This window comes from Pan paniscus, chromosome 14 (genome assembly GCF_029289425.2).
Source record: "Pan paniscus chromosome 14, NHGRI_mPanPan1-v2.0_pri, whole genome shotgun sequence".
Lineage (NCBI taxonomy): Eukaryota > Metazoa > Chordata > Mammalia > Primates > Hominidae > Pan > Pan paniscus.
In genome coordinates, this window is record NC_073263.2 from 50,905,092 (window position 1) to 50,918,611 (window position 13,520).

A 13,520-nucleotide genomic window follows, 5' to 3' on the forward strand; every position below is an offset into this window, starting at 1 on the left:
AAATCGAGTCTGCAGTGAGCTGGGATCACACTACTGTACTCCAACCTTCCAGCCTAGGCAAGAGAGTGAGACCCTGTCTAAAAAAAAAAAAATGTTTCACGCTAGCATTTATTTTAAAAAGAAGGCTGGGAATGAGAGAAACAAAAGAACTTTGTGTTGAGGTCAAAACAAGCTGTCCTGGATCCAACCTAGACTCCCCAGGCTGTCATCAAACCGCTAATTATGTTTATTTTTCTTGATGTTGTGTAACTCAGTATTTGCTCTGTCTCCATATGAAGGACTGGATAGTGTTTTCTTGAGAGAAATTATTTCCCTTTCCTCTTTTTTCTAATGACTAATGTTAAATCCCCATGTTTTTGAGTAAATCCTATTTCCAACTATGCTTATGTACATTTGTTTTGTTCATATTTGTTAATATAGATTTATATAACTCATGCAAATAAATTAGCTGGAGGAAAAGTCAGAAACTCTTACTATTTGTAAAATTAATTTCTAATCAGTTATAGCTGTGAACCAAAAATAATCAAAAGGGTCAGAATCTAATTTTTTTTTTTTTTTAGACGAAGTCTCACTCTTGTCCCCCAGGCTGGAGTGCAATGGCACGATCTTTGCTCACTGCAACTTCCGCCTCCCGGGTTCAAGCGATTCTCCTGCTTCAGCCTCTCGAGTAGCTGGGATTATAGGCACCTGCCACCACACCTGGCTAATTTTTGTGTTTTTAGTGGAGACAGGGTTTCACTATGTTGGCCAGGATGGTCTCGAACTCCTAACCTCAGGTGATCCACCCGCCTTGGCCTCCCAAAGTGCTAGGATTACAGGTGTGAGCCACTGCGCCCCATCCAGAATCTAATTTAAAGAGAGTTTATTCAGGTGCAGAGCGTAAGGGTAGCCATCTGAGGACCAGTGCTACACCAAAGAATAGTGATAAGTGCTTCTGGTGTGGGAGAAATGAGGATTATTTATATAGGCAAAACAGAGGTGTTGAACAGGATTACAGCATTTTTGTACAAAGGGTAACATACAGATATTTGATTGGCTACTGTAGATTACACTCTAAGTGGGTTGTCCAACATTCTGTTGTAAACAGGTAACAGTCACAAGGGTCTCTTTCTCCATATCATTTAGACTAGGTTTGAATAAAGAATAGGGAGTCTTGACTGGGCGTGGTGTCTCAGGCCTATAATCCCAGAACCTTGAAAGGCTGAGGTGGCAGGATCACTTGAGTCCAGGAGTTCAAGACCAGCCAGGCTTGAGGTAGAGATTCTACCTCTACAAAAGAATTTTAAAAATCAGTCAGGTGTGGAGTTGCACACCTGTAGTTCTAGCTACTCTGGAGGCTGAAGTGGAAGGGTAGCTTGAGCCTAGGAGTTCAAGGTCACAGTGAGCTTATGATCACATCAACGTACTCCTGGGTGACAGAGCAAGACCTTGTGTCTTTAAAAAAAAAAAAAAATAGGGAGTCTAGTTAATGTGTAACATCTCAACACAGAAGTCAGAAAGCAATGGTCATGCACCAAAGAAAAAACAATCATGTTACATGAGTCCTCTTTCAGGGCTTAACTTTTCCCTTTGGCATAATAAATTTGGAAGGTCCTAAATTTTTATTTTCTTTTTACATAGCTCTCTTCAACTATCAGACTTTTATTTATTCATTTATTTTAGAGAGAGGGTCTTCCTCTGTCGCTCAGGCTGGAGTGCAGTGGTGCAAGTATAGCTCACTACAGCCTACGGTTCCTGGGCTTAAGCAGTGCTCCCACCTCAGTTCCTAAATAGCTAGAACTACAGGCATGCGCCACCATGCCTGGCTAACTTTTTAATTTTATTTTATTTTATTTTTCTGTCGTAGAGACAGGGCCTTGTTCTGTTGCTCAGGGGGGCCTTCAACTCCTGGCCTCAAGTAATCCTCCCACTTTATCCTTCCAAAGTGATGGGATTACAGGGATGAATCTTGTGCTTGGCTCAGCTATCAGATTTTAAACCTTTCTTTACTTGGAAAATTAAAGACAGATATTTGTTTTTCAGTTAGCCAAGGAGCAACCTTGAAATACAATATCCTTTTATTAAACTTCTTTTGAGGGGGAAAGTAAGTTATAATATTTTTGTTAGAAAATAAATATACTGGGCCAGGCGTGGTGGCTCATACCTGTAATCCCAGCCCTTTGGGAGGCCCAGGTGCGTGGATCACTTGAGGTCAGGAGTTCGAGATCAGCCTGGCCAACATAAAATCCTGTCTCTACTAAAACTACAAAAATTAGCCCAGCGTGGTTTTGCATGCCTGTAATCCCAACTACTGGAGAGGCTGCGGCAGGAGAATCGTTTGAACCTAGGAGGTAGAGGTTGCAGTGAGCCAAGATCATACCACTGCACTCCACCCTGGGCGACAGAGTGAATGAGACTCCGTCTCAAATAAAAGAAATGTGAACAACTAGGTCAAAAGAGATACCCAGATACTTCATCCCCTCCCTAAAATAGTTGTAGAGCAATAGGAAAACAAAAGGTACATAAATTTTTCATTTTCTGACTTTTATAGAGCCTTTAAGAATTATGTGATTTCCCTATAAAATGCATGCAGAAGTAGGGATACTCAATGTCCACCTTAAAGATTGGTTAAGCTTCCAATCAAGTTCAGGCCAAACTAGAGTTTCTACAGTAAAAATATTTTCTGTCCTCAGTATTTTATCCTAGTTTATTAATATTTTTGAAAATATTGACACTTAATCTTTTGCCTCAATCTTGAAACCTTACTATGTTTGCAAATTTTAGGGATCCATATGGGCAGACTCTAGTCAATGAACATATTACTTGGGTACTTACAGCAAATGGTTTTTAACTTGGTATATTTGTTGCTCACATTATTTTTTTGTGTAGATCATATGCCTGTGACTCAGAAGGAACAGGAAAACAAATCCAATGCATTTCCCTCTACATCATGTGAAAACTCCTTTCCAGAAGACTGTACATTTCTGTATGTATATAAATTCTTTGTTATTAATGCTTTTGTTCCTACAGATTTCTTCTTTATAAATCACTTGACATTAGAATAGATGAAATATACAAAAAAAATTTTCCCATTAAAGCTTTAAAAGTTGTATATTTTAGTATTTTATGTAGGATAGAATTTCATGAGTCTCTGAATAGGTTATTGAATATTCCTAGTTAATCAAGTCTTTTTATAAAGTTTAGCTTAAGATGTCTTTGTGTATTTTATTAATACACTGAAATCTACCAAGTAGTGAAGTGTGTTTTTGTTTTGTTTTGTTTTTTTGTTTTACTGCTTAGATTATCTGGAGAATTTAAAAGTGTCAAAATGTTTCTTTCAGTATCAGTTGAGTTTTCAAAATGCGTAACAGCTCTTAAGTAGTGTCTAAAAGTTTATGGGAATAGACTAAATTTTTCTGACCTTCCCTTTCTCATTTTATCATTACTTTCCATAAAGATTCTTTGGCATAAAGGAGAATTGCGGAAGAGTGAATCTGATACTCTGACACGTAGTCTTTATTTTTAGTAGGTAATACCTGGGCCTAACCCTTCAAGTACTAATTACAGGGAAGTTTCTGAAAGTTCTCTAGAGTAGAGAACATAGTTTCAAAAAACAAAAAAGTATCTTTAGAAAGAAACTTCTTTGTTACCCTAATTTCATTTGTTCTTTCAGCTTAATATTAAATTGACTAAGAAAAACTAAATATATAATTGTTTTTTTGATTTTCATGCCTGTGAGAGTTGTAGATAGACACTGTTTCATATAATTTGGATTTACAAATATTAGAGATGTCATTGCAGTTTGAATGGGTCTCAAAAGGCCCATAAAATTACTTTAAAATGCTCGCAGAGAAAGCTAAGTTCACAGTTTAGCTCCTTAATTGGCCATTTCCGTGGCTCACAAAACATTTTTTTTTTCTAGAAATTCTGACCTTTGAATATACAGTGTAAAATTTTGTAAGTTTTTAGGAACAAATTCACTCAGTCTAAATCTAAATTAAATTTTCATGTAAATTACCACCAAACAAGCTCTCTACCAAACAGTTATCTATATATTTAGATATTATATTTTAAACTTAAATGCAGGAGTGGTTTATTCCTGTGAAGTATCATTTTTTGCTTTAAGTTCATTATACCAGCTTATCAGAATCTTTTTGAATTTTGGAATATTTTTTGTCCCTTTTAGCTTATCATCTTGTACAAATAAATAAGCTTTCTAATCTTCATTATGGTCACTGAAAACAATATTGAACAGGACATGACCAAAGATAAAAACCTTGTGGCTGGCTCACTACTAGACATTCTTTTTATTACGCTTCAGAAAGAACGCTTTAAGCAACTGTGAATTTACTTCTACTGTTGTCCCGCCTACACTTCTCACTTACAAAGTGGTCATGAAAAATCAAGGTTCACTGCCATAGCATTCTGTGGCATTGCCAGACATTATTCAGACTTATTGAAAACGTTGTCAAAAAAGAAAATTCAGTTAATTTGGATTTTTCTCACCTACTTGTTAACTCAGCACCTACTGTTGGTTGGCCTTTTAAATTCAAAATATTTAGAAGTCACACACTTGATGCCTTCTTCTAGAGATTTTTAAGAGACCGGTATTAAGCTAACCTTTCTATATTTTCTGTAGCCTGTCCTCCTTCCCTTTTTAAAAATCAGGGCAGTATTGTTTTATTTTTAATTTTTCTATATTTGAAGTTTTTTTTTTCCAGACCTTGAGATTTAATTTGTAGAGTCTTCTATATGCTTAAATAAACTTGAGTTCTAGTACCCTCTCTTTAACTGTCACAGACTTCAGTTTCTTTTTATTTTTTTCCTCGTTTCCAACTTGAGAGCCATACTTACAGATGGAAAAGACAAAGGCAGAATTGTTTTTGAGAAACTCTTCCTTCTCTTTGTTATCAGTTAACCATATCTTTCTCCTAACAGATTATTTTCTTGTTCTAAGCATAGCTTTAGTTGTTTTTTGTTGTTGTTGTTATTTTATTAGCACTTTTGGAAACCTCGGTTCTTACTAGGCTTTGTGATACTTTTCTTACAGTTTCATACCAATGTTTCGTATTCATAATTAGCTGTCTTCTTTTGTATGTATACTTTTAAAAATCCGAGCTTCCAAGAAAAATTGAGTTGGTTTCTTTAACTGTTTTCCCATCTCTTTAGGACTGTTTATGATTATATAATCAGAATTTCATTTCCTTAATCTCCCATCTCTCTTGTACTGTGTTGACACTCAGAGGCTTTTTTTGAGATTATACCTAACTTTTGAGTTGAGCATTCTGAGATCTTTTCAGATGAAGGGACATGTCTTATTAGGCTTAGGATTTTCTTCCTTTGCCATTAAGAATTCCAAGGAAGCATTTCATTCTTGACTGGAATTATGTTTAAATAATTCCTTTTATATTTCCTCTGCAGGCCAGAAGTTTATTTGCTTATTTTACTTTCAGCACTTAAACCCTCTTAGCAGCCTAGTGGTCACATAGGTTGCCTGGTAAACTAAATGTTCAATAACTTAAGCCAGGAATTCTCAGCCCCAGCTAAACTGCTCAAGATTAGGCTGAGCGTGGTGGCTCACACCTGTAATCCCAGCACTTTGGGAGGTTGAGGCGGGAGGATCACTTGAGCCCAAAATTTCAAGACTAGCCTGGGCAACATGGCAAAACCCCATCTCTACAAAAAAATAACAAAAATTAGCCGGGCTTGGTGGCACATGCCTGTGGTCCCAGCTACTTGGGAGGCTGAGGTGTATCACCTAAGTCCGGAAGATCAAGGCTGCAGCAAGCCATGATCACGCCTCCGCACTCTAGCTTGGGTGACAGAGTGAGACCCTATTTCAAAAAAAGATTATACAAACTATCAATGGCAAACCCCAGGATGAAATCTTGGGTCTAATAGGACACAGGCTTCAGGCTTTTGGTGTTTTTTGTGGGGTTTTTTTGTTTTCTTTCTTTTTTTTTTTTTTTTTTTTTTTTTTGAGACAGCAGGGTCTCACTGTCTCGCTGGGTGGACTGCAGTGGCACATAGCCACAACTCACTGTAGGCTTGACGCCCTAAGCTCAAGCGATCCTTCCTCCTCAGACTCTCAAGTAGCTAGGACTACAGGTGCATACCACCACACCTGGCTAATTTTTAACATTTTTTTTTTTTTGTAGCGATGTGGTCTCACTATGTTGCCCAGGCAGGTCGTGAACTCCTAGTCTCAAGCAGTCCTCCCTCCTCAGCTTCCCAAAGTGCTGGGATTACAGGCATGAGCCACCACGCCCAGCCAGTATTCTATTCTTGAGTTGAACTGAATTTCTACTCCACATAAGTGAGTTATGACATAGGTAAATGTAAAAACAAAAGTATTACTTCAGTGATAATTATTTTAAAAGGATATTTACTTTTGTGATTTTAGAAGTCTGAATTCCCTTTTTTTTTTTTTTTTTTTGGTCAAGTATAAACTTTGGTTTGTCAGGAGTACATACCTATTCAAGCTAGCTTAAGTAGCGGAATTTATTAGAAGTGTACGAGGTGTGCAGCTTTGGTTAGCATACTGGGTGACACTGGGCTTGTACCACTGCTTAAAGACACAGGTGTAAATTTAAGCCATTAAATTTTTATGGCTTTTTACATGACATGCACACAAACCCAAAAGATTATTTTTAAAAACATGCACACACATATACCTACACATACATACACACATATATAAATAAAATAGGTCTTGAAGAACAGAAAATGTAACACAGCAGGCCATGTAAACACTAGAATAGGAACTTAAAAGTCAATACCTAAGGTCAGGGTTGACACAGTCTCAACTCTACTTCTATCTGTTACCAGTAGGTTTCTTCTCTTCCCACATGGCCAAACATAGCTGCTCCAGCTAAACTCTAACCTTCTAGTGCAAGTGTTATCTCATGTGACATATATACATATATATATATATATATTTTTTTTTTTTTTTTTAAATAGAGACAGGGTCTAGTCATGTTGCCCAGGCTGATCTTGATCTCCTGGGCTCAGTGAATCCTCCCACCTCGGCCTGCCACAGTGCTGGGATTACAGGCATGAGCCACCGCACCCAACCATTTTTTTTAATATCTTAATTTAAATTATTGAAAGAGACAGTATAAAAAGCGCAGTATGTATACAAGACCCAACATCTTTGAGTACACTGAAATTAATATACCTGCCTTTCAGAAGAGGATGACTAAAGAAGGGACTGAGCAAAATACCAGATTTACCTACTGCAGTCTTTAGATGAATACAGTATACATTCTTGTTTTAAAATATGCCCCCTTAATGGTCATAGAGGATAGAATGACATCTTACTTTAGCCTTGCCAAAAGCTAGATAATCAGTTGGCAGCCTCTAAGCCATGCTCCTCTTTGATGTTCAGAGTGACTAACAACACCCTGAACAATTGTCAAATCATATGCAAACTGAGAAATCCTTACCCAGAGGCTGGCAAGCAGATCCAGACAGCCGTGGACTTCTCCTTCTCACTACTTACTCCTTATCCTGTGTTTACCTCTAGCACTTTTAATTAATGACTGGGTTTACAATACTGTGCATAGAATTGGTTTTGTTTATTTCTATTTTTTTTTCAGTAATGTATCTTCACACCTAAATAAAGTTAACCCTCCTCTCCATAAAATTGGGTTGAAATTAGGTTACTTTATACTTAAGACTTGTAAGTTGGGTTTTTTCCTTCTCTTTAGTAAAATGAAGCACAGATAAGAAATTAATCTTTTCTAAGGTTCACGCTAGTGTTTTATTTTTATGCTTTTCTCCTCCTCTTCTGTTTTTTTCTCTTCTTCTCCCACTCCTCCCTAACTCTTCTTAAATGTAAAACATGTATTTCTCAGTGTTAATTGCTCAGTAACTAGAGTCTTGTATCTCCTAGTTTTTAGTTATTAGTCATAAGGAAAATACTTTTAAGCTAGTTTGGCTTTCTTGAAATGTAAATTCCAAATTACAAGTTTTACCAGCATATTTACTATTACAAATTTTAGTCCTAAGTAGTTCTAATTGTATATTGTTCCAGTAGTGGCTAACTTGGAGTTGTATTTGTTGTGTCATATGAGGAAATTATGTAAAGGACATTAAACTACTATTCAAATATTAGTTGTTATTTAAGAACTAAGGATAACCCAGATACTTTCTCTCTCACATATATCCTGAATTAATCCCATCATATTCCAAGAAAAATTTATTGAGTCATCTACATTAATATTTAATGTTCCCCTTCCTCCAAAGAGCAAAACAGGAACCAAAAAATTCATACCCGAGGCCAGGTGCGGTGGCTCATGCTTGTAATCCTAGTACTTTGGTAGGCCAAGGCAGGCAGATCACTTGAGCTCAGGAGTTTGAGGCTAGCCTGGGCAACATGGTGAGACCCCATCTCTACCAAAAATGCAAAAAATTAGCTGGGCTTCGTGATGCATGCCTGTCGTCCCAGCTACTCGAGAGGCTGCGGTGGGAGGATTGCATGAGCCCAGGAGGCGGAGGTTGTGGGGAACCAAGATTGCACCACTGCACTCCAGCCTGGGTGACAGAGTAAGACCCTGTCTCCAAAAAAAAAAAAAAAAAAATTCATAGGCAAAATGTCAAATGACATTTACAGAATAATATACTACAGAATCCAATTTGAAACATATTTATTTGGTTAAGTCAAGTTGAAAAGGACAACAGAACAGTTTACTATCTCTATAAATCTGTAAGTGTATAAGTAACTTGAGAGTGAGTAACCTATATCAAAACAAAGAACAAGGCCATGAGAACCTAAGGAATGTCTTACAGTGAATTCTGAATGAAAGAAAATAGGGTGTTTTATCTCAGATAGACAAATAAATAGAATATCCAGAGTTCAGATTATAACATAATTCCTTATAAGAAAAAGTGGTAAGAAGGAACTTGACACCTAATAATAGGGAACAAGTAGGTTCCAGGTACCACCTTTGAAAAACAGGAAGATATTGGATACTAAAATAAATCAAGGGCCAGGCATGGTGGCTCACACCTGTAACCCCAGCACTTTGGGAGGCTGAGGTGGGTGGATCACTTGAGGTCAAGAGTTTGAGACCAGCCTGGCCCACATGGCAAAACCCTATCTCTACTAAAAATACAAAAATTAGCTGGATGTGATGGCACATGCCTGTAATCCCAGCTACTTGGGAGGCTAAGGCACAAGAATTGCTTGAAGCTGGGAAGCAGAGGTTGCAGTGAGCTGAGGTCATGCCACAGCACTCCAGCCTGGGCAATAGAGTGAAACTCACTCTCTCTCAAAAAAAAAAAAAAGATTTCTAAATAAATTATAGTACATCCTTTTACCTGTTAGACTCTGAAATCCAAAAGCATCAAGATCCACCTGATTGATGAAACTGAAAACAGGCACTCTCATTTATTGCTGAAGAAACTGACACTATGGAGAACAATTTGGCAATATTAATGAAATAACTAACCCATTTGCCTTGTGACCTAGCACTCCCACTTCTGGGAATATGTTCTGCAACAGTATCTAACAGTATCTTTACGTGTATGAAATTGTTATTAATAGATTCATAATTTTATAGCAAAGATTATTACAATAAAATTACTTATTAAAACATCACTGTATAAGTTTACTGTATACGTTCTAAAAGATCACTGTGTAAGTTAACTAGTCCATTATTGTGGTCTAGCCTATACTACATGTTATGGAAAATTGTCCATTATTGCAGGCTAGGTAATTAAATTGTGGACTTACGCAAAGGATTACTATACAGTCGGAGAAAGGATGAGGAAGCTCCATATCTGCACATCCAGTATGGTAGCCACTAGCTGCATGTGGCTGTTTAAATCTGAATTAATCAAAATTAGATAAAATGTAAAAATTCAGTTCTTTGGTCATGCTAGCTACATTTAAAAGTGCTCAGTAACCACATGTGCCCACTGGCTACCATATTGGACAGCACAGGTATAGACCATTTCTATCAATGGAGGAAGTTTTTTTGGATGGCACTGCTTTATATAGTGTATTAGTCCGTTTTCACACTGCTGATAAAGACATACCCAAGACCAGGCAATTTACAAAAGAGGGAGGTTTAATGGACTTACCAGTTCCACATGGCTGGGGAGGCCTCACACTCATGGCAGAAGGCAAGCAAGAGCAAGTCACATCTTACATAGATGGTGACAGGCAAAGAGCTTGTGCAGGGAAACTCCCCCTTATGTTACCATCAGATCTCGTGAGACTTATTCACTATCACGAGAACAGCATGGGAAAGACCTGCCCCCATGATTCAATTACCTCCCACCAGGTCCCTCCCATGACACGTCAGAATTCAAGATGAGATTTGGGTAGGGACACAGCCAAACCATATCATAGAGCAAATACAACGCATCTCTAAAATACCTGTATTATAATACATAACAGACACCTAAAGATAGAAAATTATATGTAAAACAAAACTGAGATTATTTGTGAAAGTTTAAAACTTGGTTTCCAAACAAAAGGAAGCTTTTCACGGATTTTTTTTTTTTAAGACAGGATCTCACTCTGTCACCCAGGCTGGAGTGCAATGGTGTGATCATGATTCACTGTAGCCTCAACCTCCCGAGTCCAAGCGATCATCCCACTTCAGCCCCCGAAGTAGCTGGAACTACAGGCATGCACCACCATACCTTACTAATTTTTTTTACTTTTTGTAGGGATGAGGTTTCACTATGTTGCCCAGGCTGATCTTGAGCTCCTGAGCTCAAGCAGTCCTTCCGTCTTGGCCTCTCAAAGTGCTGGGATTACAGTTGTGAGCCATCACACCCTGCCGACTTTTTTTTTTTTTATTAATAACCACCCCATTTTCTCCTGTCAGTTTGCCATTTTTTCAGATGTATCAATATGATTGTGAGGTAGATTACATATTATGGAAAGAATTCAGTTGGTACTATTGTTGAAGGCAAACAGTATAAAGGATTCTTGATGAATTAATAAGTTTTCAGCCAGCCTTTGTTTTTTTGCATGCAAAGAGCTTGATCTCAGCATGCCTGAAGAAGTAACCTTCTTCAGTGCTTTATTGATTGCATGCTCTAAATGAACTCTAAATTTGCTAGGTGCTATGAAATACCTAACAGAAAGTTACAGCTGTAATCACAACTTCCTATAATATTCTGAAATTAGGTATAAGGCAGACCTGGTGCGTGCCTGTACCAGCTATTTGGGAAGCTGAGGCAGGAGGATCACTTGGGGACAAGAGTTCAAGGCTGCTGTGTGCTGTGATCACACCTGTGAATGGCCACTGCACTCCAGCCTGGGCAACATAGGAATACCCCATCTCCGAGAAAGGTTTTAAAAATAGATATAATCTTTGTATGGCTGTAGAACATCTTAAAATGTCTATCTTAGAGTCTGGCTTATTTTAATATTGTCTAAGAAGGTAGGAAATAATCATAGTTTTTTTTAAATGAGGAATTGAACTATAAATTTGAGATACTAATGAATAATTTATTTTAACAGAACAACAGAAAATAAGGAAATTCTCTCTCTTGAAGATAAAGTTGTAGACTTTAGAGAAAAAGACTCATCTTCAAATTTATCTTATCAAAGTCATGACTGCTCTGGTGCTTGTCTGATGAAAATGCCACTGAACTTGAAGGGAGAAAACCCTCTGCAGCTGCCAATCAAATGTCACTTCCAAAGACGACATGCAAAGACAAACTCTCATTCTTCAGCACTCCACGTGAGTTATAAAACCCCTTGTGGAAGGAGTCTACGAAACGTGGAGGAAGTTTTTCGTTACCTGCTTGAGACAGAGTGTAACTTTTTATTTACAGATAACTTTTCTTTCAATACCTATGTTCAGTTGACTCGGAATTACCCAAAGCAAAAAGAAGTTGTTTCTGATGTGGATATTAGCAATGGAGTGGAATCAGTGCCCATTTCTTTCTGTAATGAAATTGACAGTAGAAAGCTCCCACAGTTTAAGTACAGAAAGACTGTGTGGCCTCGAGCATATAATCTAACCAACTTTTCCAGCATGTTTACTGATTCCTGTGACTGCTCTGAGGGCTGCATAGACATGTGAGTAGAAAAACATGGCATTTCAAAAAATCTTCTGAATGTAAGGACACTTGTTAAGAAGTCTTGCTATGTATTAATTTGTCTATCTAAAACCTGTTCAAGAGTTACAGTAAGACTGAGCATGGTGGCCCACGTGTGTAATCCCAGCACTTTTGGGAGACCGAGGTGGGAGGCCAGCTTGAGCAAAGGAGTTTGAGAACAGCCTGGGCAACATGGCAAAACCCCATCTTAACAAAAAATTTAAAAATTAGCTGGGTATGGTGGTGTGCATCTATAGTCCCAGCTACTCTGGAGGCTGGGGTGGGAGATCTGCTTGAGCCCAGGAGGTCAAGGATGCAGTGAGCTGTGATCACAAACTGTACCAGAGGCCTGGACAACAAAGCAAGACCCTGTCTCCAAAAAGTAAAAATAAAAATAAAAGAGTCTACAATGGGAAAATGAACTCTGTCACTAGCAGTAGGAAAAAAAACCTCTAATTATTTGCCAAATATGGTAATTGAAACATTTCTTCCAAGGATGCATATTTCCTTTAATCTAGTACTAATACATTAAAAGATAATCAATAGCATTACAACAAATGATATTTAACAGTGCCAGACACTGTGACAAGTACTTTACATTCATTCTCTTAATCTTCACAAAAATCCATGAGGTAGGTAATATCTCAGTGTTATACATGAGGAAGTTGAGCCTCAGAGAAGTCAATTTGGAGAGGTCATAGAACAAATTGTAGAGACAGGATTTGAACCCATGTTCTTAACCATTGGGTTATATGTTGCATTTTACTTTTAAAAATCATTTGCTGGCTAATGTGATGCTTATAACTAGTATTTTCTTAATCATAGTATAGTATTAACATCCCATGAAAAAATGAAAACATGTTCTAATATATTAAGACTTTGAAAAACATTTTAAGGGTGTGTAGTACACATACATTCGTAGGTATACAGATATAGAGTGGTGTTGCATTATATGTACATTTAATTTAATGCAAATTTAGCTACCCATACTTGGCAAAAAAAGAATAAGAGAATGATAAATAATTTAAATAGTATAATAATAGTTTTTACCATCCTCTAAGTTAATTGGAGTGTAAAATGAGAGCTATATCTACTGTTACCTCAGTTTGGCTCAGTTCCTTGAGGCCTCTAATAGAGGAAACCTCTCACTGTGCTGTTTTATTCTGTTTAAAAATATGTATTTTATTTTGTAAAGATTACCTCTGAATATAACCCAACTACCTCACCTGGGGACTTGGCTCTTCAAAGGAATAGAAACAGGTACCTGCACAAGACTAGGAACTAGGCCAGTATCTCACAGGGCCTGGAATTGTATTAATGAAAACCTTGTTAACAGCTGTAAAACCAATAGGGTCAGAGCCAAAGCGTTGGAGAAAGCACCCAATGTAGAGCAGCACACAGGACTAAACCCCACAGATGGTATGACTTCAAACAAACATTTACAGCACACAAAGATGTTTAGGACCATGAAGGCA

The 13,520-nt window shown here is 37.5% G+C and overlaps 1 protein-coding gene across 7 annotated transcripts in view; it reads left to right on the forward strand.

Moving 5' to 3' along the window:
• SETDB2 (SET domain bifurcated histone lysine methyltransferase 2) overlaps window positions 1-13,520 on the forward strand; it is a 50,962-nt gene that overhangs the window by 21,017 nt on the left and 16,425 nt on the right. For all 7 annotated transcript variants that reach the window (XM_055096775.2, XM_055096772.2, XM_055096773.2 and 4 more), the window contains 2 exons: window positions 2,869-2,965; window positions 11,462-12,025. In XM_055096775.2, the coding sequence (XP_054952750.1) occupies window positions 2,869-2,965; window positions 11,462-12,025 (661 nt within the window). The remainder of the gene's footprint in view (window positions 1-2,868; window positions 2,966-11,461; window positions 12,026-13,520) is intronic.